At 36.6% G+C, this 26,756-nt stretch overlaps 1 protein-coding gene across 3 annotated transcripts in view; it reads right to left on the bottom strand.

The window, feature by feature from the left end:
• SCAPER (S-phase cyclin A associated protein in the ER) overlaps nt 1–26,756 on the bottom strand; it is a 167,909-nt gene that overhangs the window by 98,322 nt on the left and 42,831 nt on the right. For 2 of the 3 annotated variants that reach the window (XM_074880532.1, XM_074880534.1), the window contains exons 9-20: nt 24,614–24,876; nt 23,929–24,153; nt 22,197–22,367; nt 21,629–21,704; nt 21,058–21,175; nt 20,609–20,720; nt 19,993–20,133; nt 17,053–17,208; nt 12,541–12,683; nt 8,604–8,685; nt 7,114–7,266; nt 5,854–5,961 (exon numbers count right to left, since the gene is read on the bottom strand). In XM_074880532.1, coding sequence (XP_074736633.1) covers nt 5,854–5,961; nt 7,114–7,266; nt 8,604–8,685; nt 12,541–12,683; nt 17,053–17,208; nt 19,993–20,133; nt 20,609–20,720; nt 21,058–21,175; nt 21,629–21,704; nt 22,197–22,367; nt 23,929–24,153; nt 24,614–24,876 — 1,748 coding nt within the window. The remainder of the gene's footprint in view (nt 1–5,853; nt 5,962–7,113; nt 7,267–8,603; nt 8,686–12,540; nt 12,684–17,052; nt 17,209–19,992; nt 20,134–20,608; nt 20,721–21,057; nt 21,176–21,628; nt 21,705–22,196; nt 22,368–23,928; nt 24,154–24,613; nt 24,877–26,756) is intronic. The other variant, XM_074880533.1, reaches the window with a different exon arrangement.

The following is a 26,756-nucleotide window of genomic DNA, read 5'->3' as shown; positions in this document are numbered from 1 at the left end:
AAGAGACTGGAGTGCAAACATACACCACTGTAAGACCAAGGCTGCAAATATTAGGCACACAGAGTTCATAGTCAAAAAAAATTAGACTCATATGAAAGCCTCAGTCCAGAGCCTTGAATAATCAAACACAAGAGCTTAAAACTGAATGCTGAGGACTTTCAGTACTCAGAATAAAACTCAGAATAAATAAAAGATGGCTAAAAACACACTTGGCAACACAATACCCTGGACATCAAGAGAGTAGACTTTGGCCTCTTCAGGGATCTGCTTAGCATAGTAGCATGGGATAAAGCCCTGGAAGGAAGAGGGGCCCAAGAAAGATGGTTACTATTCAAGGATCACCTCCTCCAAGCTCAGGAGTGGTGCATCCCATCAAAGATGCGGTCAGGAAAAAAATCCAGGAGGCCTGCATGGATAAACAAATCACTTTCAGACAAACTCAAAACACAAAAATGAAGCCTACAGAGGGAGGCAGCAAGGACAGGTAGCCTGGGAGAAATACAGGCAGCCAGGGATCAGGTTAGGAAAGCTAAAGCCCTGATAGAATTAAATCTGCCCAGGGATGTTCAAGGGCCACAAAAAAAGATTCTATAGGTACATCAGTAACAAAAGAATAGGGAAAATGTGGGCCCTCTCCAGAAGAAATAGGAGACCTGGTTACTTGGGACATGGAGAAGGCTGAGGTACTCAATGACTTTTTTGCTTCAGTCTTCAACAGCAAGTTCTTCAGCCACACCACCCAAGATGCAGAAGGCAAAGGCGGGGACTAGGAAAATGAAGAACCCCCACCGTAGGGGAATCACAGAATGGTTTGAGAGTTGGAAGGGACCTTAAAGATCATCTAGTTCCAACCTCCTGCCACGGGCAGGGACACCTTCCACTAGCCCAGGTTGCTCAAAGCCCCGTCCAACCTGGCCTTGAACCCTTCCAGGGAGGGGCAGCCACAGCTCCTCTGGGCAACCTGTGCCAGTGTCTCACCACCCTCACAAGGAAGAATTTCTTCTTTATATCTAATCTAAATCAACCCTCTTTCAGTTTTAAACTGTTACACCTAGTCCTATCCCTACAATCCTCAATAAAGAGTCCCTCCCATCTTTCCTGTAGGCCCTGTTTAAGTACTGGAAGGCCACTATAAGTCTCCCCATGGAAACATTCCCTTATCTCTTTCCCTCAGTAATTTCCTCCATAAGAAATAATGGAAGCAGCACACAACTTTGAGAAAACAGCTCGGTTTCTTAAAGAAAAACAACCCCTTGTCCCTGAAAAGCTTTTTAGAAATTCAAACTCATATGAACATCAACTTTGCTTTTGTGTTGTGCTAGCTATAAACCTTACACCGCTGGAACAGAACTTGTACCAGCACGACTCTTTCTCAGGCAGCCTCTCACCACATCCTGGCAAAAGCGCAATCCTGCCAGTGTAACAGTGTCTGTACCAGGGGCACTTGCCAGCAGTTATGCACACTGTAAATCAGACCCCGCTACAATCTAGACAGACCTATGCCAGAAAAGGCTTGCACTGCAACCCCAGCCAACTTGACAACCCACACTACAGTGTAAGCTTTAGTCGCTATCTGTTTTTTTTCAAAAGGAATGTGGGTGGGCTTAACCAACCATGTCTTTCTATAAATCCTCACATTTTAACGCTGTCAGTCTTTAGAAAACAACCACCTTTTTGCTCCATCATGGGATTACATTTTCATTTGATCTAAATATACCTCTAAGAAGTTCTTTGTTTCATTTATATCATGACAATAGAGTAAGTTTTCTTCCCCGATGAAAAAAGCACATATGCAAACAAAGGTTCATTAATATTCCTCCATCCTGCTTCGGAATACATAAAATTCTAGCATGCACCTTATATAAATTAACCAAACCCCTGCCAAGTTATCTATTTCATGTATTTTTTAGAAGTACTTTTTACTTATTCGAAACATTCATAGACTACATGGAATTACATGATTTATACTCTAAAAGTACCTTCAAACCATGGTATTTAAATGACAGGAGATACAAACAAGAGATAGGACAATGGTTCAAAGGAAGCAAGCTATAAGGATTACTGATGCGTATTTCTCAAAGCAAACTAGGATGGACAGAAAAGAAAAAAAAAAGGGAAAGCAGAGGGGCAGAAAAATGAATAAATAATCTAGGAGCTACAGGTGGAAGCAAACATTTACAAGGCTCCTGCAGAGACAACTCAGTCTAATGAAGTCACCATGTGATGTCCTACGGCTTTCAGCAGGCACCTTTTCAGTGACTGCCTTTGTGTCAAAAGCCCTTTGTGTCACACAGGCTTTGATCCAGCAAAACAATTAGTCATAACTTCAAACGTACTAACTGATTCCAGTGAAGTTAATGAAATCAAATTGCATATATTGTTTACATCTTTTGCTGAACTGAAATATGAATATTAAGAGAGGGGACAGGAAATCAACAGCATAGAAAACAGCAATGTAAAAAGAAGGTAAAGCTGTAAGTTTGATGGAAGGAGACATACATTTAAGCAGAGAGAGAAAGTGCAGACAGAACACTGTTACTGCACTGAAAATAATGGTGAAATGATGGAGAGTGATAGCACTACAAGTTTCAGAAATATAATGAAGGAAAGATAACTTTTAGCCTGAAGCCTACCCTGCTAAGACAATTGTGCCATCTGCATGAATGAATGTATTTATAAGAGACTGGACAAAAGAAAAGTTAAAAAGGAAGTAAAAAATGTGAATAGAACTTAATTTGCTTTCACATGATAACCACCGTTTCAAAATCAATAGATTTTTGATTTAAGAGAAACCTACATCCTTTTCAGCTGGAGACTAATAAATACCTAAATGAAGAAAACCCAAAAGGCTGAGATGAAATGAAGCTGTCATACAATCTTTGAAATAACTTCATGCTTTTTCATTTTTAGTACCTTCATTCATAACAAAACTTTTTTCTCTGTGACTTTCACCAAATATATCGCATCTACAAGCGAATTCCTCTTAGTGATGATCTAATACCAGCTGTCAGCTCTTGCACAATATATGCTGGACTTAAGCACAATATAAGCTTAATTCCAGAACAATGAAAAACTGCTCTAACGTGAAGTCTACTTTTATCTCTGAAAATGTTTGTAGAACTACAGAACCTGTAGATGCTATAGCAAAGGGAAAAAACCTAGAATATAATAGTTTCTTTTTATTCTTAAGGAGATACTTAAACCTTACCTTCTGTGACACCAATATGGTCAAAATAAAGATATTTCAAGTCCTTCTGTAATTTCTCAAGTAATAATAAAGAAATTCTATGGTCAGATTACAATTTTAAAAAAGCTTTTTCCTAGGCAGCTACCTATTATACTTAACAGGCTTAACACAAAATGAGTCAAAGATCAAGAGTAAGTTATCTGAGGTGTCAAGTGCATAAGGTTAAAGGTGAAATTTTATTAGGTCAAAGGTGATATAAATAAAATCTTTTATGTCAAAGAAGAAGGGTCACAGACAAGATGTATATAATCTGAAGACATCACAGATGACAAGTAATAACTTTAAGTAGTACAAGTGTGTTCTCACTAGAGATACCTTCACTGACTACAAAAATTGAAAACAGCAATGAGTAAGTAACTATGAATATTATAATACTTCACTGGAATACAATTTTACTTCTATATAATTCTCTGGACATTTTTTCTCAAGTATTTCAAAACTTAACTGAAGTTACTGAATGCTTTAGTTGCGGGGGAGGCAAAGTTTGACATCAACTATGCATGCTGAATAAAGAGGTACACAAAGCAGATTGCTCCGATAAGCAAAATTGCTTTTCTACTTTACAGTGACCATATCTCTAGCACACGTATCTTATTACTGCTCTTTGGAATAAAAAACAAAACAAAATAAAACAGAGAGGGCCTCAGGCCAAGGAAATTTCAGATTACAACAGTATAGTTCAGAACTGTATACTCAGACTAATTAAAATATAGCTATAATATATTAAATATCTATCAATGGAATTATCCATATGTTGCCAGTATGCCAAATACTATGCACCATATTGATTAAGGATATTTAAATCTGCTATTGTAATCAACAAGTTGTTCATTCAGTTAAACCTGTTCTCTCCTTTTGCTCCTGCACTAAGAACACATTCCAGAAATCCCATACATTTAACCTTAATCTTGGTCTTAAATTCACATTGAAATGTTTTGCTGAAAAACACTGGATTGAAGCATGTGATGCTGGACACCACAAAAATCAAGATATCTGTGCCCTCTAGTGGAACTTCTTTTCCACCAACTGGGGACAAATGCAGCTGTTACAATGTGGTCCCTTTTTCCGGAAGCTGGAATTGTTAAACTATCAAATCAGATTTGAATACCATATAACACCCAGTCAAAAGAAAATCTAGGTCATTGTTTTCCTCCATGTTCATCTGAGACAGTTGCCCAGCAAGAACCAGCTCAGTTATCAGTGGCTAGACAGATACAAGCTAAGGCTAGATAGATACAAGAAAATTTCAGTATTATAGATTGCTCACACTTTGGTACGTGTACAAAAATGAAAGATTCTGGGAAATGTCACAGCTTGTTTTTCTAGGAAAACGGATGCAGGATGAAGCCTTCTTCCATGTATTTAATTAGGTAAACCTGGCATCTAAAACCAAATCCAAAACCACATAGCTCCCACTAACCACTGTAAAAGAGGGAAAAAGAAACTGAAAAGATTATGTACTGTCGTTACAGTTAGGAAGGGGTAGGGCAAAAACTTATTCCTCCAGTTTACTTATCTCTCCATTTTTTTTTTCCTGTTTTTCCAGTGATAACCACCTCTGTGGATTTTAATACCTCAGAGACTTAACTCTCCAAAGCTTTTTAAAAAGGAAAAGATGTTACTACTGGATGTAAGAAGCTGTAAACAAATAAAATATTTCAACAAATAAAAATAGTAACAAGAACTGCAAAGGAAAGAAGACAGCCAAAAATTAGAAGTACTGAGCAGTGTCATTTGAATCAGCTTGGCTGGAAACATTTCCAAACAGAATGAAGTTAAATCTGAATCAGCTCTGGAGAATTGACTTGTACAGTATTTCTCCCTAACATCTGACAGGCATAATACATGGGCATTAACAAATTTTTTGGATAAGACAGAACTCAAAGTCTGACTGTTACAATTTGTCTCATAGAAAGGGCTTTGACTTTAATACTGTAGTTCAATTCAGGCAGCAGCAATGAGAAATTAAATCAGACAACCATTCAGAAGTCTTTTCTTCAAAGCAGCATAGTTTCTTGATTTAGTATAAAATGTCCTCAGTGATTCCCAAAAATCACCCTAAGTGCCAATTCTTCTAAAGAACCTACTGAAAAACTAATTATTGTTCTTTCTAGCAAAGCTATACTTGCAAAGCATTTCCAGTCTGACATTTTAAAGTAATTTAGCACTATAATTTTCAGCATTATTGACCTTGATGCACAGGACAGCACGTCTGATAGGCCTTTTTTAGCTTAAGATATTTTAAGCAACAGGAAGGAACAAAAAAAAAGTAAGGCAAAATGCAGACACCTGCAACACATGAGATTTTTACAACCAAAAGATAAATATACTGAGATGAAAAACACCTTTGGATTAATAGAAAATCAATTAGTCACATTTTATATACAATCTATTTCAAATGGCAATTGCCTGAAGTATTTGAATCCACTGTTCCTTTTGTTCCTTTTCATCGGTAGTCTATATTCAAAAAGGCACTATTATTCCCCTGCTAACACAAATATTCTTCTTCAATTTCTTTATAAGAATTTTCAAGACTTTCTTAGGGCACTCAGCTAGATGGCATTTAAGACTAAAAGTAATATAGAAAAAAATACAACAAAACTTACCACTTCTTCATCTGAAAGCTCTCGTCCTTGTATACTACTGTTTTCTCTCACAGCTTGTTGGTGTTTCTTCCCTTTAATGTGGCTAAAAAGGTATACTTCTGATGAAATCTGTAATCACAATGATTTAATAGTCATTTTTTTCCTCAATAATTCTGTAATCTATAAATAACAGTATTTTAAATATATTCTGATTTGTCATAAACATGTTCAGAATTTCAAGCACAGTACTTTATTCCTCAACCTAATTTACATAAACATCTTTTATACAGGACTTAAGAGTAAATTACATAATTATTTGCTAGTCAGCAGTATAATAAGAGATTTTAAAAATCTTGGCTTCTCATCTCATTTTCACTTCAATCTAACTTCATATATTGGACTTTCATTCTGAAATGCATGATCAGTGAATATACAAGACTCCGGTCTGCTGAATCCGAGTTTCTGTTCCAGCACTGCCTGAAGTGATCCCATGCAATCTTGTTTAATTCAGCAGTTAAAGAGAAAGAATGCTTAGTAGGATATAAGGGTTTATTCAATTATTCAAATCAGTAAAACCAGTTTGCAACAAGAACAGATCTCCCTGCTTCCTACTCAGTGACTGTATGGCTTCCTCTTCTCCACCATTCCTGGGGCATACGGAATGGCAGACACAGAAGAGATACCCTGCTGAGACTGGAGGTCTGCCTGGCAAAATACTTGGCTTCCAACAGTGACCAAAAAATAAGATAGCTAAAGAAAAGTAAAAGAAGAGACAAAGCAAACACTGATTCTCCCCTTCAACACTTCTAAGCCTCCAACCAAACACAGTTCAAGAACTTCTTGAGCTTGATGTGGTTTCTCTGTATCTAGTAACCTTTAGTGAATTTCAATCCAGTGAAACTTGTCCAATCATCCCCTGAACTCGGAACAAGGTGTTCACAGCTCAGCTACCTGCTATTTAAAGAAGCACATTCTTTACTTTGCTTTAAATCTAGCTTTTAACTACTTTAATTTGATGCTCCCAAATTACTACTTTTCTTAGCAGAGACAACTAATAACTGAGTACTGTCCACACTCTCCATGCTACCTACAACTCTACAGTTCTTTCAAATCTTCTCTAAACCACCTGACAGAAGAATCAAAAATACAGTGCACTTTACAAGAGCAGAGCAGAGACACAGTAGATGTGCAGTACTCTTATCTGTGAACGAGGCATAATCTGCAGCTTCAAGGCTTAGGTTGGCCTTCAATTCTGACAGTATTCCCCTCTATCCAACTTACCATTACATTGCATAACGAGCACTGTTTTTTTCGTTCATATGGTGTAAGTTTTGGTGCATAATCAGTATTAGCATGTCTTCCACTACTTAATTCAGCTGCTTTCTCTTTTCTTTGTTCAATTTGTTCCATGTGCCTTCTAATACTTTCATCATGCTGAATGGGAAATAATCAGAATAACAAAGAAAAAATACATTGAATTACAGCAAATGGAATTAAACTGTGCAAAGAAATATTGGGAATTACCAAATATTGTAGTTAGGATGAACTTCCTTTAAATTGAAACTACTTTTTGTTTCTGAAAGGCATTAAAAGTCACCACATATCACAGACATTTTATCATTATGCTATGACTTAATAATCAATTAGCACTATTTTTGTTTAATAGGCGATTATCAATTGCAAACCCTTCTGTATATCTTTTTGTTAAACACCTCAGTTCTGGTTTTGTTCTTAATGAAACACTCCAGTTCAGCTTTCAGTTCTACAAATATGTAACTTATATAGTGCTGTTTTCACTGACAGATATTAAATCATAAAGTACAAATTAAAATAAATTACTTGTTATTTTTCTGCAGTGGCAGACACAGTTCATTGGATTCTTTCAGAGGATTTTCATACCTAACCCTCATGAGAATGGAACAAGCTCTCAACTATTATTTAAAATCAGAGGCTGGGGTATGAGCCTGTGTTTAATAACAAAACTGCATTTTACAGTACAAGTAAATGTAGCTACAGCGCTTCAGATTGGGATCGGATCAAAGAATAACACTGAAATGAAAAATTATTTGTATGTATACATAAGCCGTTCTAGAATAAAAATTTACATAATTTATCATTAATTGAAATTGTAATACACAGTTCCACCTCAGACCCTTAAAAATACAATTTATCATTTTAGAGTTCTTTACATCTCTTGAAAAGTAGTGGATATCTCCTTAAAACTTCTGATACCTTGGTTCTCCACTGGCCAGCTAATTCAGCTGAACACATCAACTACAAGGGGCTTGATCCTTGTGCCTGTTTCATGAAATAACTGGAGTCTTTCATGAAACAAAAGGAAACAGCATGCTGCACTTGACAGCATCAACTTCAATACCTTTAGAAAGCACCTTGTGTGACTGTTTGGTGAACTGTTTTCACTAAACAGTGTGAGAGTTCTTACATATTGATTTTCCTCACTATTTAATTCAAAATAATTTTGACTTCTCTTGGAAAATACAGATTTATTTGTTCTCATGTTCAAAGCTTTGAAATTAATGAATTCCACAGAGCTCAGTTCTGTTCTTTCCAAACTACATGGTGTATGTTATACACCAAAGTCCTCCTCTTAATGTAAAAGTCTAAATAAAAATCTCTTGTAAAGTTATATAATTCAGGACACTGCACAGTGCACTGTAACATCTTCATCAAATAAAACATACATACAGAAAATAATTGTGCAGAAATTTTATATTGTTGATCTGTTTTTCAACTAAAGAATCCTTTTATACCTTCAGTTGAATCTTCTTCTGTAGTTCTTCCATGGCCTCTTGCTGAGCGGCAGTAAGAGCTGCCAACCTCTCTTCTCGATCTCTAATCAAAAGATAGTAAATATAGGGAAAATTTGTAATAATGTAAGGCATGCATAATATTGACTAATAATGAAATGGAGAACAAGCACCCCAAAAAATGAAGCTGAAGATGGGTCAGTAGAAAAGACAGACAAGAAAAAGCAACTTAGTTAACAGAGAATAGAGATGCTTTAATTTTGATGATTTAAAGGCAGACATCTGAACATCCATAGCAGAACCTGGGTCGTACTTCAGTCCAAACCAGAGCAATGATAGTCAACATGATGCTACCAAATAGTGATGAATGTCATACCCTGCCACCATTAGTGTTCTTCAACCAATGTCAGTGAACCGAAGGGGAGGAGTACAATGGGAAATGGAAATAAAACCATACAGCAGTGAGGGCAGTGCATTTTATAAAACTGATCAGTGGAAGTTTGAATATATAAACTTACACATAAAACTTTGACCAACATCAAATGATACAGTCATGAGTGATAAATTGATGCCCTAGGATATTGCAATTCTAAATGTTCAAGATACCAAAAGACAGCAAAAGATCAGGCATTTATCTTACTGTTACCTTCTGTACCTAACTGCAGTCAGACCTGTTTTGCCCACTGAACCTGTCTGCCCTACATCCCTCTTCCAAACACAGCACAGCTGTTCTGCAAGTGCGTGTCAGTAGGAGCCTGTGAACCCTCTAAGCATCACCCAATTGAAGAGACTAAGATTTTTTTTTTTCTGAGAGAAGAACAAGAGGTATAATTTGACCTGTTACTGTAACTATTAAGCAGAAACTTGCAGTTAACAGTTTCACCAAGAACAACTTACTAGTGATCAGTAAGCCAAGGGAGCTATTAAACCCTAAAGGAAGCAAGTCAGCTACTCATGCTGTTTGTACAAAAAGAATTGGGATAGGAGAGAAACTCCTAGAAGTCTGGCAGCTGGGAAGGGCCAAAAGATGTAACAAAAGCTTTGAGTAACACTGAGCAATGAAGAAGTCATTCAAAGCCATTAGCCATCTTTTTAAAAGGCATTCTAAAATTAAAGTAGTTTGAGTGACGAAACTAAAAAGGGTAACATAAAGAATATTATCCAAACCGCAGTGGTTTTTGTTTTGTGTGGATTTCTGTTTCTTTTTTTTAAAACAGAAAACTCATAGGAAAAACAAAGCCATTTCAGTAAAAGTAGAAGGCTCAGATAAAGTACCATTTTAAAACAAAAAGCCACAGAAAATATAAAAGCAGATAGGAAGGAAGACAGGCAAGGAAGCAAGTCTAACGATAAACACCACACACAACTGTTCTTTCAGAAAGTATAAGTGAACTCTTCCAATCACCACGGGCGCGGAGGGTGGGTGAGGAAGAGATGATGGATGAGAAGCATTAGGTAGTTTGTGTGCTATCTCCCCTGTGGTATATAAAGACAGACTGAACTACAGTCTTCATTTTTGTTTTAAAGAGCTTCTGACTCACACCATGAGCTGAAACAAAACACAACTAACACAGGACCCAGACCCAAAGCTTATTTTAGCTATTTCTTTCAGTATGCTTTTTTAAATATTTGTTTAATCCTACAAACTATGACAAATTAATGCCATTGCATACTCTGGATTAATAACATTTGAAACAAAATTCTAAAGTTTCAATTTATAGAGCATCGACATTATTCCAGTACAAGCCCTTCCGAAAAGCACGCTTTTGACATGATTAGGTTACATTATACAGTTTTATGATTTCTATTGACAAGAACAAAATTTTCCATATTATGGATTTCAACTCTCTGGAATATAAAATACTCTGAAATTACATCTAAAACCTTACTGGAATCAAGTTAGTGTACCATAAGGTCAGAGGGGCTTTTAAAGTCAGTTTTAAGTACACTATTCCTTTCATACAGATGCCTTAATCACCACCAGATGCACACAGTAAAGCTTACACTGAAGAAACTTTAAGCAGATATTCCAAAAATTACTCATTCCAGCAGTATTAAATCTTCAGGATAAGAGTCAAATTTTAGCAGCAGGAAAAAAACCCAACAAAACAAATCACCAAATGATACCCTGAGGTTCTACCAAAACATGCCAAAGTCCAAGACAGAAGCAATAGTACAGTCAGCTTCCTGTCAAGCTCATCTCTCCCTTAACTTCTAAAGCAGGTCATGTTGAATCCTCCTCTAACTCTACTACGTTAGAGAAACCTCAGAGAGAAACCTCAGAACTGTTATAAAGGAGATGCAACGACTCTGAGGCCATTCTGACATAACAGAATCACCAGATTGTAAGGCACCACACATACCTTCTTCCCTACGCTTTCCCAAAATTATAAAAAAAAAAGAAAAAATCCCTCTTGTATAATCAGCATCTGGCAAAGCAAAACAAATGCAAGCACAGTACTGCAATATCAAGTACAAAGCATTTGAAAACTGCGTGCTATAGTACCAAATACAGCAGGAATTTGCTGAAACACAGTACTGACAGAAGGCAAATGGAAATTGCGGCTCTTCATATGTCATAATGAAACAAACCAGATGCAACAAAGTGGCAGATTTAAAATTGATTAAACAAAGAGACCAAAGACTTACATGCGTTGAGCCTTTAGAATTTCTAACCGTAGAAGACCTCAAAAGGCAAAGATGTCAATGGGACAATTATCTCACATTTGCTTACTGTGAGTTTCCTCAAATTTCAGAAAGATGTAGAAGTATTACACATGCAGTATCTATCTTCCCAAAATAGCATATCCAAACCTCTCCTTGTTAGTCTTAATCTCCTTCAAGTGTCTATGAATGAGAATAAGATACTGAAGGATCCCTTCCAACTCACTCTATCTCATTGTGGCTTTGGCTCAATATATTGAGAAAAGGTCCATGAAGTCCTGGGCAAGGCCATAGATCCTACCCACAATTCATTAAACATCTAATTGAAAGTTGAATCTCTTTATGATGTCAAGCCAGAATTACTCGTGACTTTGGAAGATGAAAGAAGGTGATCAATATATTTCTGAATATTTTACTTGGAGAAAAAAAACCTCTTCATGACAACTTTGAAGAAAACAAGCTGTGACAAAAATGTTTAAAGAACCATTAGTGAACACTTCTTGTCATAGGAAAAATGTAACTTCTGTTTAGGTTTTATGGAATGCTTGTGGCAGTGGAACTGTAGGAAAGAGGGAATAATAGGAAGTGAATACAAATAGAATTTGGCAAATCAAACAATAAGCAGAAAGTTTTCCTGAATCAGACTTGAAAGTAAACCTTTCTCACACACCACAATGCCACCCAACATTCATTTTCTCTGCACCTCATGCTTGGCTCAAAAGAAAGAGAAGAGCTCATATGAAAATCCCTTTATGAGCTTTTGATTATAGGCAAAACCATAAACCAAGTAGTTCACAGGCAGTAGAATTAATGAGGCCTGATTTCCCAGCTTTGTGCTTCACAAATGTTATCTCTGGTATCTACAAAAAGGTGAACTCAAATTGATGCCAGTAAGTCCAAAAGTTACCGGAGAGTGGAGGAAATGGGGAACACTGGGACATTAATCTTGCTTCCTTTGAAAACTAAGCTAAAATATGGAAAAGGCAAATTATTAAAAGGTCTTGTTAGCAATAAAACGAAGATGAATATAATAAAATACAGCCTTGCATGTTATATTGTGCATGTATCTAAGGAATACAGAAATCTATTACAGAATTTATGATTACTCACCTGATTTTTTTCTTTCAAACCATTCATCAAGAATATTTATTAATGTTACTTTTTAAAATACTAAGCCTGAAGAGCTAAGAAAGTACTGTTGTTATAGAGAAGCTGCAGTCTGCTGGAAGGGATAACAGTGAAGGGCAGGGAACTAATGAAACTGTTGCAAAGTTACCTGGCCCTCTCCCGTGCTGCATCTTCCCGTGCTTTCTCTTTCTCTTGCCTCTGCTGTTCAATCCGTGCTTCTTGTTCTTTCCTCTTCATCAGCAGCTCCTCAACTCGTGCTTGCCGTTCTGCTTCTAGGGCTCTTTTGCGCTCCTAGTCATAGAAAAGTAAATTCTAATTTTTCTTTTAGGAAAAAACAGAAAGGAATTAACAGAAACTGTATTTTAACATGTTCACAGAATTTTATCTTATTTTCATGATGGAGTAAGAACTGTGTTGTTATTAGATAAAGGAATAATATGCAAATATGAGTATATTCAGAAGCTTGAACATACATTGAAAGTTGTATGAACTAAGCTACACATTACTTGGCCATACATTTTGCTCATCTTGAAAAAGACTATCCACTATAAAAGCTTATAAATATAGTTCGTTAATGAGAGTATTTGAAAACGTTTTAAATATCCTACAGGATACAGGTAATGTAGAAATAACATATGTTCCCTTGGAATGCTAATATTTAAATTATGATGTTGAAACTATCTGAATGATATTATAAAACAAAACGGATTTTGACAATTTTTGAGCTATCACTGGATTTTTTTCTTTTTTCTAAACTTTTTACTTTTTTCTGACTAATTAAGAAACCACATGTGGTATTGTAAACCTTTCTGACAGAATGGCTATATTTCTATCAGCAACAAATGCAAAAATAAAGCATATTTGAAACCTCATATTCAAATAAGACATTTATGAGTAGACATTAAGTTGTTGTGTTTTACTAAGAGGAAATGAGATTATTTGGTTTAGCTGAAAGTCTGGGGAGAACTGGATTTTTAATGTGTTCCTTAAAACCTTATCTTACTGAAATAATAGTCTGTTTTGTATGACAATAAATGAAAAATAGGTATTTAAATTTTTAAAAGTTTTTTAAATCTACTCCTTGCCACAAACTTCAGCACTGTAAGCACACATCACTATACTAGCAATGAAATTTCATTAGCACAAACCAAAACTTGCTGGAATGATGAACAGTTTTAGATGGTTAGATGAGAGCCCTGCATTCTTAAATATTGGCTTTACAAAAATTTAGACATATTAAAACCAGAAAACATTAATCTTTATTCAAGAAACAAAGAACTACAGAAATAAGGGTATGTTTTTTATTTCATGCACAGCATTTTATATTAATGAATATGACATTAACTGCACTGTCTTCATCTCCACAGGCAATATAGCTTGGTAATGGATAATCAAAACTGTGGCTTTCACGGTAACAATATTCTCCCCTGCATAAAGTTCCAGTAACAGCACTGCATGCATACGTTAATTTCTTTCTTAACAAAATAAATAAGACAAGATATGGCATATTTTACTACAACTGTACTATTAAATCAACAAGAATGCAAACTGTTTTACAGAATACACTCAGTGCATCATAAGAACAAATACTAGTTCTGCTGGACATTCCTTATAAAGACCACTAAGGTTGCATTTGAAAATGTACCAGTATAGCTTGCACACTTTTAATTAGGTACCAGTGTTACTAAATGGAAATGCAAGTATAAGCTAAAAAAACCTCTTTAGTAGATCCTGTAATTAAGAAGTTAAAATAAGCTCGATGGAAGGAAGGGTTTAAAGGTGAATCTGCAGAATTTGGTGTCAGGAAGAAGCATGTAGATTTTATTTAATGGATATGAGGAATACTTGGGGTTGACAACGACATTGTTGAGGTAGATAAAGAGAAGCAGCCTAGATTCCACAGATACTAAAATTTTATACCATTTTTACAATCCTTGTGATTTTAAATGATGCCATTCCATGCATAGTAAAAGTCCATCACTGTTACAGTAAACATAAAGCAGTTATGTTTAGAAGTGTTGTATTCTTCCAGTGTTTGAGGAGTTTTTGCATAAAGTTAAATTCATACTTATAGGCCAGAACTCTCATGATTCATTTCAGTTCACTGAAGTGAAATGATTTGTTCGTAGTTACACTAACTGTTAAAAAGTTATTATACTGGAGTGGGTCCAGTTCCACAACAGTGCAGAAAAAACTCCCATGTGAGAGAAATATACATTGTTTTATAGAGGACAGCAGGGAAAGCTACAGCATAACTCAAAATATAGGGCTTTGCTCAACTGTTAAGCAACCGGTGCATGGAAAAAGCAAAGCAGGAAGCATCAGCTTGAACCTTAGTCTGGCAGAACAGAGAACAGCGTCATCATAATTTCCCATTTTTTAAAAGGAAAAAAAGGAAGCCCAGGGAACTACAGGCCAGTCAATCTCACCTCTGTGCTTGGCAAGTTCATGGAATGGACCCTGCTGTAAACTGTGCTAGGGCACATGGGAAATAAGGAGGTGACTGGTGAACACCCAGCATGGTTTCACTAGGGGCAAAGCATGCTGGACGAATTTGGTGGCCCTCTACGACAGGGTTACAGCATTGGTAGATAATGGAAGAGCAACTGATGTCATCTACCTGGACTTGTACAAAGCATCTGATACTGTCCCACACGCCATCCTTGTCTCTAAACTGTAGAGACATGGATTTGATGGATGCAGCACTCGGTGGGTAAGAAATTGGCTGGATGGTCGCACTCAAGAGAGTTGTGGTCAACAGCTCGATGTCCAAGTGAAGAGCAGTGACGAGTGGTGTCCTCAGGGGTCGGGGTTGGGACTGGCGCTGTTTAACATCTTTGTTGGTGACATGGACAGTGGGATCGAGTGCACCCTCAGCAAGTTCAACAACGACACCGAGCTGTGTGGTGCGGTCACACGCTGGAGGGAAGGGATCCATCCAGAGGGACCTGGACAGGCTGGAGAGGTGGGACGTGCAAACCTCATGGAGTTCAACAAGGCCAAGGGCAAGGTCCTGCCCGTGGGTCGGGGCAATCCCAAGAACAAATCCAGGCTGGGCCATGAGTGGATTGAGAGCAGCCCCAAGGAGAAGGACTTGGGGCGATTAGTGGATTGAAAACTGACTGTGAGCCAGCAACGTGCGCTCACAGCCCGGAAAGCCAACAGTACCCTGGGCTGCATCCAGAGAAGTGTGGCCAGCAGGTATGGGGAGGGGATTCTCCTCCTCTACTCCGCTCTCGTGAGATCCCCCCTGCAGTGCTGGGTCCAGCTCTGGGGCCCCCAATATAAGAAGGACATGGACCTGCTCAAGCAGATCCAGAGGAGGCCACGAAGCTGATCAGGGGCTGGAGCTTCTCCCCTCCCTTATGGGGACAGGCTGAGAGAGTTGGGGTTGTCCAGCCTGGAGAAGTAAAGGGGGCCTACAGGAAAGATGGGGAGGGACTCTTTACAAGGGTATGGAGTGGTAGGACAAGGGGTAATGGCTTTAAACTGAAAGAGGGTAGATTTGAGCAACCTGGTCTAGGAAAAAGTGTCCCTGCCCATGGCAGGGTGTTGGAACTAGATAATCTTTAAGGTCTCTTCCAACCCAAACCACTCTACGATTCTATGATAAGTGGGATTTAGTACTGAAAGCCTGTCTGCACCATTTGTTCCAGTTCAACTACCAGTTTAAGAATAGGACAATGGCTGCACAACCCTGAAAAAATGTTAGAGACAAAAAAGAGTCAAAAACACCCAAAATCACAGAAAAGGCCTCCAGGAAAGCTGCATTCGAGAATAAGGGAGTACAAGTAACTATAAAAAACAGCATCACTGAGATCAGGTTTTTCATAAACAATCTGGAAGGGTACTTTCCACTGATAATGCAATCAATCCTTGGAAATCCAGAAACTTTTAATAATACATTCCCTCGAAAAGAGTGTTATCCAGCACTTTTGAAGTACCTTCTGTCTCAGAAATGGCTTCTGAGCCACTCAAGTGAGTAACATGCCCTATTTTTTAAGGGGATAGAATCAGCTGCTAATACTAAGGACTGGCAGAAGCTGGATTCACAGGTGATCTACAGTTGTGGTGATCTGAGGTATATATAGAGAGCGAGGTGGAGTTTACATAAGAAAACATGTTTTAGATTCTAACATAGAGAACAGTGCCAAAAAAGTGGATATGTGAGGCTGGGAAAACTTAGTATTGGAATGCTATATTAAAAAAAACAACAACAACAAAACCCCCAAAGAACAACCCCCACCAGGATTCCAGGAACACAAACACACTTGCATTGCAGTTTTCACTGATCCTGTAAAAAAGTATTGTAATTATGACAGTAGGCATATGATCAGGAATATTTTTCTGTTTCATCTCACGCAGTTTTAAATGTTACCAAAACACAAGGTTTTTCTTAAAATGGAGTAATAAATATTTTTTTAAAATTGCTCAAGGACAGGCATGAATCATCTACCCAGCATCTAGAACTTCTGCTATAGCGGCTCTAAGACTTACCCTTCTCCCTCTTACTGCTGAAACATTACAAAATAGAAACATTAGAGTATACTTTTCAAAAGTTGAACAAAGAAGTTAAGATAGAAAGCAACAGACTGCATAGCCAAAATGAAAAACCAATATATATTTCATTGTCCCCCTGCAACTCTAGATATATTAATACCTGAACTGCTTCATCACGTGCTTGCTTTTCTTCTTGTCTTCGTTGACGCTCTTCTTGTAATTCATTTAAGCGTTGTTCATATTCTTTCAGTTTATTCAACACATCATGACGTTTGTTCTGAGCTTCTAAGGTGTTTATAAATGCAATTTCATTTACCTGCAAATAATCAGAAAGTGTAAAAGTTCTGGTAAGTTGAAGTAAGTTTCATTCTTCAGGGATTCCGTCCATTTGATAATTAAAATGGTGGGACATTTCTCCAGAATGGGTTGGGCTTGAAAAACTACCAAGTTGAGAATAAGGCTTTGGGTTTTTGTTGGGGATGTTTGTTTTGATTTGGTGGTTTTGTTTTTTTAAAACTGGATAGCCCATAGATTATAAAAAAGAGAAATTGAATTGTATCAGAAAAACAGGAAACTTTGGGTAATTACCAGGAAAACCTTCCCAGTCTTCTCAGCCATGAGATTTCATTAGTCTATTATCTCATTCACAGAATGTGGAATGCTAAGACCCAGCTGGATAAATCAATAAAGTATGTGCCATCCAACAGGTCTTTTGATCTAACTTAAAATATATGGGTACTTACTGAAAAAAAAGTGAAACTATACATACTATGAATAAGAAAAAAACAAACAAGCTCATTGTCTTGATATTTCTTATCAGTATAGCCTATTTCACAAACATATATTTTTCAACCACAGAACAGTGCAATACACAAGAATAAAAAAGAAAATAATATGAAAAGGCTAACTTAAAAGTACTTCAATGTGTCTACTAAAAATATCAAAGAATATGCTTTTCTACTACTTAGGTTCATGAAGGTAAATCAATATTTTGTCCTTGTTACCAGGTTGCTGAGCAAAATTTTTGTCAATTTTAGGCTTTTAAATGCAAATGCTTTAGAAACTTACATGGATGGGGAAAATCAAACTGTTATTTAACTTTGATTTAATAAAATAAACATTTTAGATCCAAAGTTATTGAGGAAAATGATAGAAGTTTATCAGCTATAAACCATACTCAAAACTACGATTGAGTACAGCAGAATTTCTATTTCAAAGTTCATGCTCTTGTCTGAATCCACAAAAGAAATTACTGAAGAGGAGATACAGGGACAGACAACAAATCACGTAAAGGGTGGTAGGGCAACATTTGGTTTTTTGTTTACTGACTTGAATCCATTTACAGAATGGATTTCACAGTTCAGTAAACAAGTAATCACTGGGAATTTAGATTACCAATTGGGCAGCAGTTACCAAGGTCTTCAGCTATACTACTCATCAGCCATTTCTCTAAAGCCTTCTGGCCTAATTAAGCTTTATTTCCAGAACACAAGAACCTCAAGAGGCAGCAGATCTTACACATTTAAAAACACACAATACTTGAAACATCTGCTTAGCTGGGGAATTATGGCAAGTGTGATTTAGTTAATATGATTACAGAAGTCACACCAGTGTAATGAAATAATAATGAAGGTATGGTATGTTAGACTGAATTAGGGAATCTGGAAATCATTTTAATACAAGAGACAGGAACAGCGACTAAGTGAAAAAAGCTAAATCCATTTTGCTGTGCTTATCTCAAATAGTATGGATGAACAGCTGCATCAATCACAGCTAGAATACATACTCATTATATAATGTAACATTTTAGTTTGAAGGAGATGCATATATCTTTACTTGGGAAAAACAGTCTTTAAAATAAAATATTTCATTTATATTGTGCTGGTTTTGGTGGGATAGAGTTAATTTTCTTCACAGTAGCTAGTACAGGGCTATGTTTTGGATTTGTGCTGGAAACAGTGTTGGTAACACGGGGATGTTTTAGTTACTGCTGAGCAGGGCTTACACAGAGTCAAGGCCTTTTCAGCTTCTCACCCCACCCCACCAGCGAGGAGCTGGAAGGGGACAGAGCCGGGACAGCTGACCCCACCTGACCCAAGGGATGTCCCAGACCATATGGTGTCACGCTCAGCAATAAAACTAGGGGGGAGGTTGGCAGGGGTGGCCACTGCTCAGTGACTGGCTGGGCATCAGTCAGTTGGTAGTGAGCAATTGGTTTCATTTGTATCACTTGTCTTTCTTGGATTTCATTTATCTCTGTTGTTTTCCTTTTCCTTGGTTTTTTTTCTTCTTTTTTTTAGATTTATTTATTTCCATTAGTAAACTGGCTTTATCTCAACACATGTGTTTCCTCATTTTTACAATTCCAATTCTCTCCTCCATCCCACCAGGGCAGCAGTGGGGAGTGAGCGAGAGGCTGTGTGGTGCTTAGTTGCACCTAAGGGTTAAACCACAGCAATGTTTATCCAAGCAATATGAAAAAGGTAAACCAAAAAGCATTCATCTAGTGCTTGTCTTATGAAATTACGTATTAAAGTCAGAAGAGCACTTAACAAAATATTATTTTAGAATAATTGCCATGTGCTAACTGTAAGTTTCTATTTAATTCCAACTGTTCAACAATATTAGTGGTACACAACACAGCAACAGAACTATTGTTTAAGGACACAGAATGCTGGATCTAGAATGGATATTAAACAAAGGAGAAGAGCAATGAGCTCTCCCCATTTCTCAGTCTACACGCTGGAAAGCAGAGAATTAATAATCAGATCTTCTACTCCTTCCAGGAGGACTAGTTATCACTGAAAATGCTTCCACACTCTCTGTGAGGAACAAAAGCAGCAAGACGACTATTAACTCTTTATTTCAACCCATCTTTTCTTCCAGTCCAACCCACCACGATGTCAAATAACAGCTAATTAATTTTAAATTCATATTAGAGAAAAATTGTCTGGTTCAGAGATTGGCATTTATCCGCTTCACAGTACACACGTGTTCATATCTAACTTCCACCATCCTTCACAACCTACTCATGAGCACTCTGAGATACAAAACATATACAAGTGTAACTATTAAATAGTTTCCCTTTAAAACAACTTACCTTAGCTTCTTCCTCTTGTGCTTTTTTCACAATTGCTTGTAGCTGCACTTCACGTTTAAATTCTGCATGAAGTAATTTTTCCTCCATCATCCTGCGTCTTTGATCTAATAATTCTTCTTTCCATTTCCGTACGTCTTTCTCCTGTATATAATGAGTAAATTCATTACTAATACAGTAACAGAAAAGAGGGCATGAATTTTCCTCAGAATTTTCTAATATTTGAAGCTTTTTTTACATTAATAAAACAATCTGAGGCCCTACACAAAGCCTGCATTAAGTTTAACCCAAAGTGCACTGATTTGCTAACTGCTTCAGTTTGGCAAGCTTTAACATTTATGTTGGATACATGCAAAACATTACTACTTTTATCATGCCTTCCCTGAATCTGAGTCAATATAGTATGTCAATTACACTCTCACAGAAGTTCATGATTTGAAATAACGCTTCCTTTTGTATCTGTGATGCACAAGTTATCTGTGAAAACTATGTGAACTCAAATTCAGAGCAAAATTTCATTTCACTGCTAGTTTTAATCTCTAACGTTTCTAGACTATGTGGAAAAAAAAGCTTTTCTGAAAGGCAGCAGACAGGTTCCTTTGTATTACAGAAAGCTTACCCTCTCCATTAATTTTTGAAGCTTCAGTGTCTTTTCTTCACGTAACTTTTCTCTCAGCTGTTGAGCTTTCATTTGTTTCTCTTCATGTTTCTTCTTGGATTCTGCTATTGTTCTTTTAATAAAAAACAAAACAGAGCAAAAGCAAGTGAGACAGCATTAACTGACAGCGTTGCAAACATTTCTGTGTCATTTTCACTAAAAGAAAACAAACAGGCCACTGGAGGTCAATTATTTCCCCTAAATGTAAAAATTGTTCTTCTAGTCTTCAAAATCTTTATTTACCAGACAATGTAGCACAAGCCTAGTTCATGATGAAAATAATACACTGATTTCTATAACACTTTCCACCCACAGACTTAAACAAAGTAGAATTATGAACAGTTTCATGTGGCCATGAGTTTGGTTGCTCGTTTTCACCGGCCAATCAAGACAGGTAACAACTCTAAAACCTTTTGCGTGATGGTGATGACAGTTTCTCATGCATGTGTATTCCATGTCCAGGTGGACGTGCAGGCTCTTCTTCCACTCTGTCTCCCCAAGAATTACTCTGGCGCCATGATTCACGAGCTGTACATAAAGAAAACAAAGCCTTAGATAGTTTAAACACACTTTTCTGGGAGAAGTGCAATTAATGAGGCTTAGTTCCTCTTGACATTCTCTCTCAAATGGGTTCTCTTGCGCCTAGGTGAGGTGCAAACACAGACTGAAGAATCTCTAATCCCCATGCATTTTCAATGATTTTTACTACACTTCTATCCAAATGTTAAGATAAAACTTGGTAACAAATTTTGAAATTCTAATAGAGTGATGGGGGAAGAGAGCTGTAGAACAAAGCCACACAGAGATAGTTTAAGTCCATCCTTCCTAAGGAAATAACAAAAAAAAACGCCAACATAACTTGGAATAATATTTAGATGTCAGGGGGATCTTCTGAAACCTTAACTAGTCATGAGTAAAATGGGCATTTTTCTAAATTTTGCTGTCACTTCAATGTAAGCACAATAATATATGAAAATTTACCTTCATAATCTGCCAGAACATCATTCCAGTCCATAGACATACCGCAGAAAGATATGCTTCCATTGCCCATGCTAGCCTGAAATTTAATATGACAGTAAAATCATAAACCTTAATGCACAGGTGTACACACATACTAAACAGTGCCAACTCAGCAACTTTCAGCAATGTTTCCAAACTGAACTAGCCACCTCAAAGACAGATGCTGTTCCTGCTGTTTCTGACAGTAGAAATGCAGGCTTCTGTTTCACCTAGAGTAGCTCCTCTGTGGTAGTGACAAAAATAACAAGTCCCAGCTCTCCCAGTTTCGCACACAGAAATAGGCAGCTGCACAATGACTGCAACATCAGAGGACTTTGTACCAGTCAGCAGCACTGTGCTGCTGAGTTTAGTAAGACTAAATATACCTTAGACAGTATGGTGTAATTATTACATGACACTATTTACTTTATTCACATGTAGAACAGGTTGCATTAATGCAAAACCAAACACTAACAAAATCTATATTCATATTGCACTGTCATCAAAGACAGTCTGAAGTTGGGTACTTTAAAATAAACTGAACACTCACAGAAAAATCGCTATCATTGTCAGTCTCAATATTAATATCATTGTTTTCCTCTGCTTCAATCTCTCTAGTTAATTGCTCTTCTTCTGCAATAGCACTAGCAATGGCTTCTTCATTTGCCTTTTCCAGGCGATCAGCTAACTCTTCTTTCTTAGCAAGGACTTCTGCCATAGACTGTAGGAAACATGAAATGAGAAAAAAAAAACCAAAATCAGCAGCAGGCACAAAAAAGTGGTTTTCATATAGTTAACATGAATTATATGACATTTTGTTCAACTTCCAATTACTTGTCATTCCTTTACTGCTATATTTTGTGATGGTAACTGAAATATAAACTCTACTAAAACTGTTAGTAACTATTAACTCATTTAATAGTTACATGAAACACTTAGGAAATTAATTACCATCCACAAATCCAAAACATATTATATGAACACTGTCATTAAAAGCAGCAAAGACAGTTGTTCTCTAATTATTCTTTTAAATACCTAGCCTTAGGGACTAAGCAATGCATACTCGGAAACATTAGTGGCATGCCCTGCTATTATCTCCAGAAAAGGAATCACGCTCCAAAGTATTATTTAAAGATGAAAATGGATCTGCAGATGAACTGTTATCTGGAACTTTACCGTAGTTAATACGACAGAAACTCAGGCTATACTTGTTCTTCAACATGAATGACAAGACAGTTAGGCTAGAATGTAAACCTGAATATGCTGACTGTCTTCTTGTCCTCTAATCTCCAATGTTAACTGGCTCATTTCCACTCGGCTACCAAACAATACACAAACTGGTGTTCAAAACAATCTAATCAGGAGTAGTGAAATGCTCACAAGAGACACAGATCCCACCAAAGTGTCAACATCCTGAACTGTTAATAACTGAGAATCTGAAACATTGTTAGTGGATGAGATGCTAGATATAAGCTCTAAAAACAAAGATACTTGACTTGGAAACTACCTAGCAGGAGTCCAGTTTGTAAAAGATGTTAAAGGGAAAGTGATTTACAGGAAAACTTCTGCAAATCAGAATTTTAATCTAGTTTCTGAAAAAAAAACCAAAACAAAGCATAACCCGAAAGTATAACCTGGGTTTTACACAGCATTACTGCAATTCTCCACTCACAGAATCCAGTAAAGCAGACACACCTTGAAACCTGCAGAATTCTACAGACAAGAAAGGACATTCTTTTTGGGAAGCCACATAAAAACTGAATACTGACTTCACATTTGCTGCTTAAGAATGGCAGTCATCCAAATTGCTAGTTGTATAGTAAGACCCAAGAGAGCAGTTCAGCTAGTCTTAAAAGACAGAAGTCTACATTTGTTTCTAACAGAATTTTGATAGCCCATGTGTTTCCAGTTTGAATAATTAGCAAAACTGGAGTAAGAATTTAAGTCTGACTTAAAATGATTGATAGTGGAAGGAAATGAAAAATTATGGCAAACATATAAGTAATATATAAAAAGTAGTAAGAGCACAGATCTCTTTATTCCAAATAACGCATTTATATCTTTCTAGTTTAAGTTCAGAAACTTTACTGGAATTAAATCCTATCTTGAAAAGTATCGGTGTAATAAGTTCTTTTTTCTACAGTAAGTACCTTACAGACTTTTCCACAATTTCTACAGCAGGTTAACAAACACTATGTAAGACAGAATGAGAAAATTAAGGCTTATATTTATTATTTACTCAGAAATCTTATAAGATTTCTTACCAATCTGGCAGCACTCACATTTGAAATATCCGAGGGATCCATTTCAGTTTCAGTTTTAGCTTCTTCTGTTTGATGCCGATTTATAGTATCAGTGATCAGGGAGGAAGCTTCATTAATCTGCAGAGTTTTTGAAGCACAGTCAGTATTTGTGAGAACTGGAGACATCTTAGAAACTGTTTGTAAGGAATCTTCTTGCAACAGTGCGCCAGTGCTCCCATTGTCTTCTGAGGCATGTGCTGTGAACTAACAAGAGGCATTTGAAAAAATTAACGAAATTTTGTAACATACTGATTTTTAAAGTCACCAGGGTCAAAAGGATCTTAACAAAGTACTTGGCAACCTTACAGTGAGTGATGTAAACAACTCCATGTATATTTCCGTTGCTCATAACCTTGCAAAAGTTGGATCTTTCTACTAGAAATCTTCTATGTATGAGATGTGCTTAATGCTGAGTTTTTGGAAAACATGGGAAACCTGTCCACAGCATTGTAAAATATACGGCTCATCTCACAGTTTTTAACTTGCCTATTTGGGCAAACATCTTAATGCGTTTCCATAAATGTAACTGAAATAGCCATTATTTTTAAATCCTTTTCCAGTCTGGTTAGTGAAGAAAAGCTCAAGACAACGCTACCTTTAGAAAATGCTCTAAAGAAAAAGTTGCAAGATTTAAGGTTAGAAAATGGTTCAAAATTGTACTGACCTGAGTCTTTTCAGTAAGAGGACCTTCAGACTGATGTGAAGGATCTTTCTGTACAAGCTCTGTGCTTTTGGATGCACCACTGTCAGTGACCAAACTCCCATGCTTATTCTCTGATGGTGGTGAAATGACATTTTCTTTGTCACTGTCACCTTTGGACTTCAGTGATTCTGCAGCTACAGGAGTTTTTGTTGCCAAAGCTGTGGATCGAGATCGAACGGGCCTTCCACGCTGAACTGTTTCCCAGCCCTCTGCATCCTTTCGATCTACATATAAATAAAACACCCCATTCTAAGAAAGGGAGACTTATAAATAGAAGTATTATAAACAACTATTTTGTTACAGTATTACACAAGTTGTGTGATGAAAATGTTCTCTTTAAAAATCAATACAAAAAAAAAATCTATGAAATATTCTTTAGCAAAGCTTTTTACTTCGAGGAGTGCTATCAGTTTCACAAACCCTGAACAACTCTATTCACAGGACCAGTTCCATTATGTCAAGAAGCTAAGCTACTCATAATAAAATCATGTGAAAAATGGCAACACATACTTAAGCTTTTCACGCCTATGTTGCCATTTCATGAGATGGTAAAGCACAACAAAGCAACCACACTCTTGTTGCTCTTTCTAGCAACAGTAACATTAGAGGTCTTTTGAGAAAGTGTAAATCTCTGTAAGTACAGACGTAATTGCACGTCTTAGTGTGGAAAGTATTGTCCCAGAAGTGGCTTACTATTCTTCCAGAAATGTTTTCTTTACTTTTCCCATTTTGGAAAATTTCTTTTCCTGGATTCCAGGAAATAGCAAAATATTGCTACAGTGGGACTGCAAATTGAAAGAGAAAATAGAACAGTAGTTTTGTTCAATTTACTTTGACGACTAAATAGCTGTTAAATATGACTTGTTGATCAATATTTCTGATATCTAATCTTGGTACCTACCTGAAAAGCCTTCAAAGTTACATTTATCTGCCTAAAGTATCAGGTCTTAAGTTTGATTAGATTTCTAGAATATCAAGGTAAACGCCCTTTTTCATATATAAGATTTTTTGGTGGCGAGTAATTAATAACAGCACATAATTTCCCATATATTTTTGAAATAACTGTGATTCTTTTGAGACCTGATGGTTCAACTCAAACGTGTGAAAGATAAGCTCCTATGTACCTGTTTGCTGAACAAAAGTTCTTGCAAAAAACTCAAGAACTAACTATGCATGGTATTCTCCAACATAGTTTTAGCATAAGCTATTTTTAGGATCATTCACATAAAAGGAAGAGAAGGGTATGGGAGATTATTTTTACCTGGAGGAGTAGAGAACCAAAAAAAACTACACTAAATTGACTGCTTTACAGAGGGAAAAAAATCTAGAATAGAAGAGAACTTCTATAACAAAATTCATTCGCTGGATATTTCTAAAGCTTTTACTAACAAAGATGGTCCTGTAACTCAGGCATAAAGATCAGAGCTCAAACATTAAAGTTTAACATAAATATGAATAGTAATAAATATGAGTCTACTCGGTTGTCAAAAAATGTAACTTGAAACACCCAAGAGTGATGAGAAAACTAAATTATTTATATATTATGATGAACTGCATATTACCAACTTAAAGACTGGCTTAAAACTTGCATTTCTAGAGATCTGATTTTTAAAAGCAAAATATAAAGTGGTTTAAAAAATGTAAAGTAAAAGTGTTATGCTCTCTAAAAATACCACCTGCTTTCAGTAGGAACACATGGTGGTTAGGTTACAAGAAGTGAACCATCTCTATGGACTGCCACTAACATCTATATGCAGGTCAACACATCCATGGGGAGATGAGAGAACAAAATATTTTTTGTATGTTTATCTTAAAGTAATTTACAGTACATAAAAAGGATCTGTCTTAACATTAATTTTCATGGTCAGAAATCCTTGAGTCTTTTTAAATTTCCCTCCAGGGCACATGTTTCTGGCAACCCTAAAACAAGTACAGAAATTCAGGTACAATGCCTTCACTGGGAGTGCTATACCACAAAGTGCTGCAGTGGCACAGCCATAGCACTGTCAATAAAAATGGAGATTATTTTAGGGGAAAGATAAAACCGTTGTACCTACTGGACTAAACTACCTTTAGGTGGACTTGAACTGATGTTCAACATCAG

The sequence above is a fragment of the Strix uralensis genome, chromosome 11 (assembly GCF_047716275.1).
Source record: "Strix uralensis isolate ZFMK-TIS-50842 chromosome 11, bStrUra1, whole genome shotgun sequence".
NCBI lineage: Eukaryota > Metazoa > Chordata > Aves > Strigiformes > Strigidae > Strix > Strix uralensis.
This window is presented reverse-complemented; position numbering and strand designations above follow the sequence as displayed.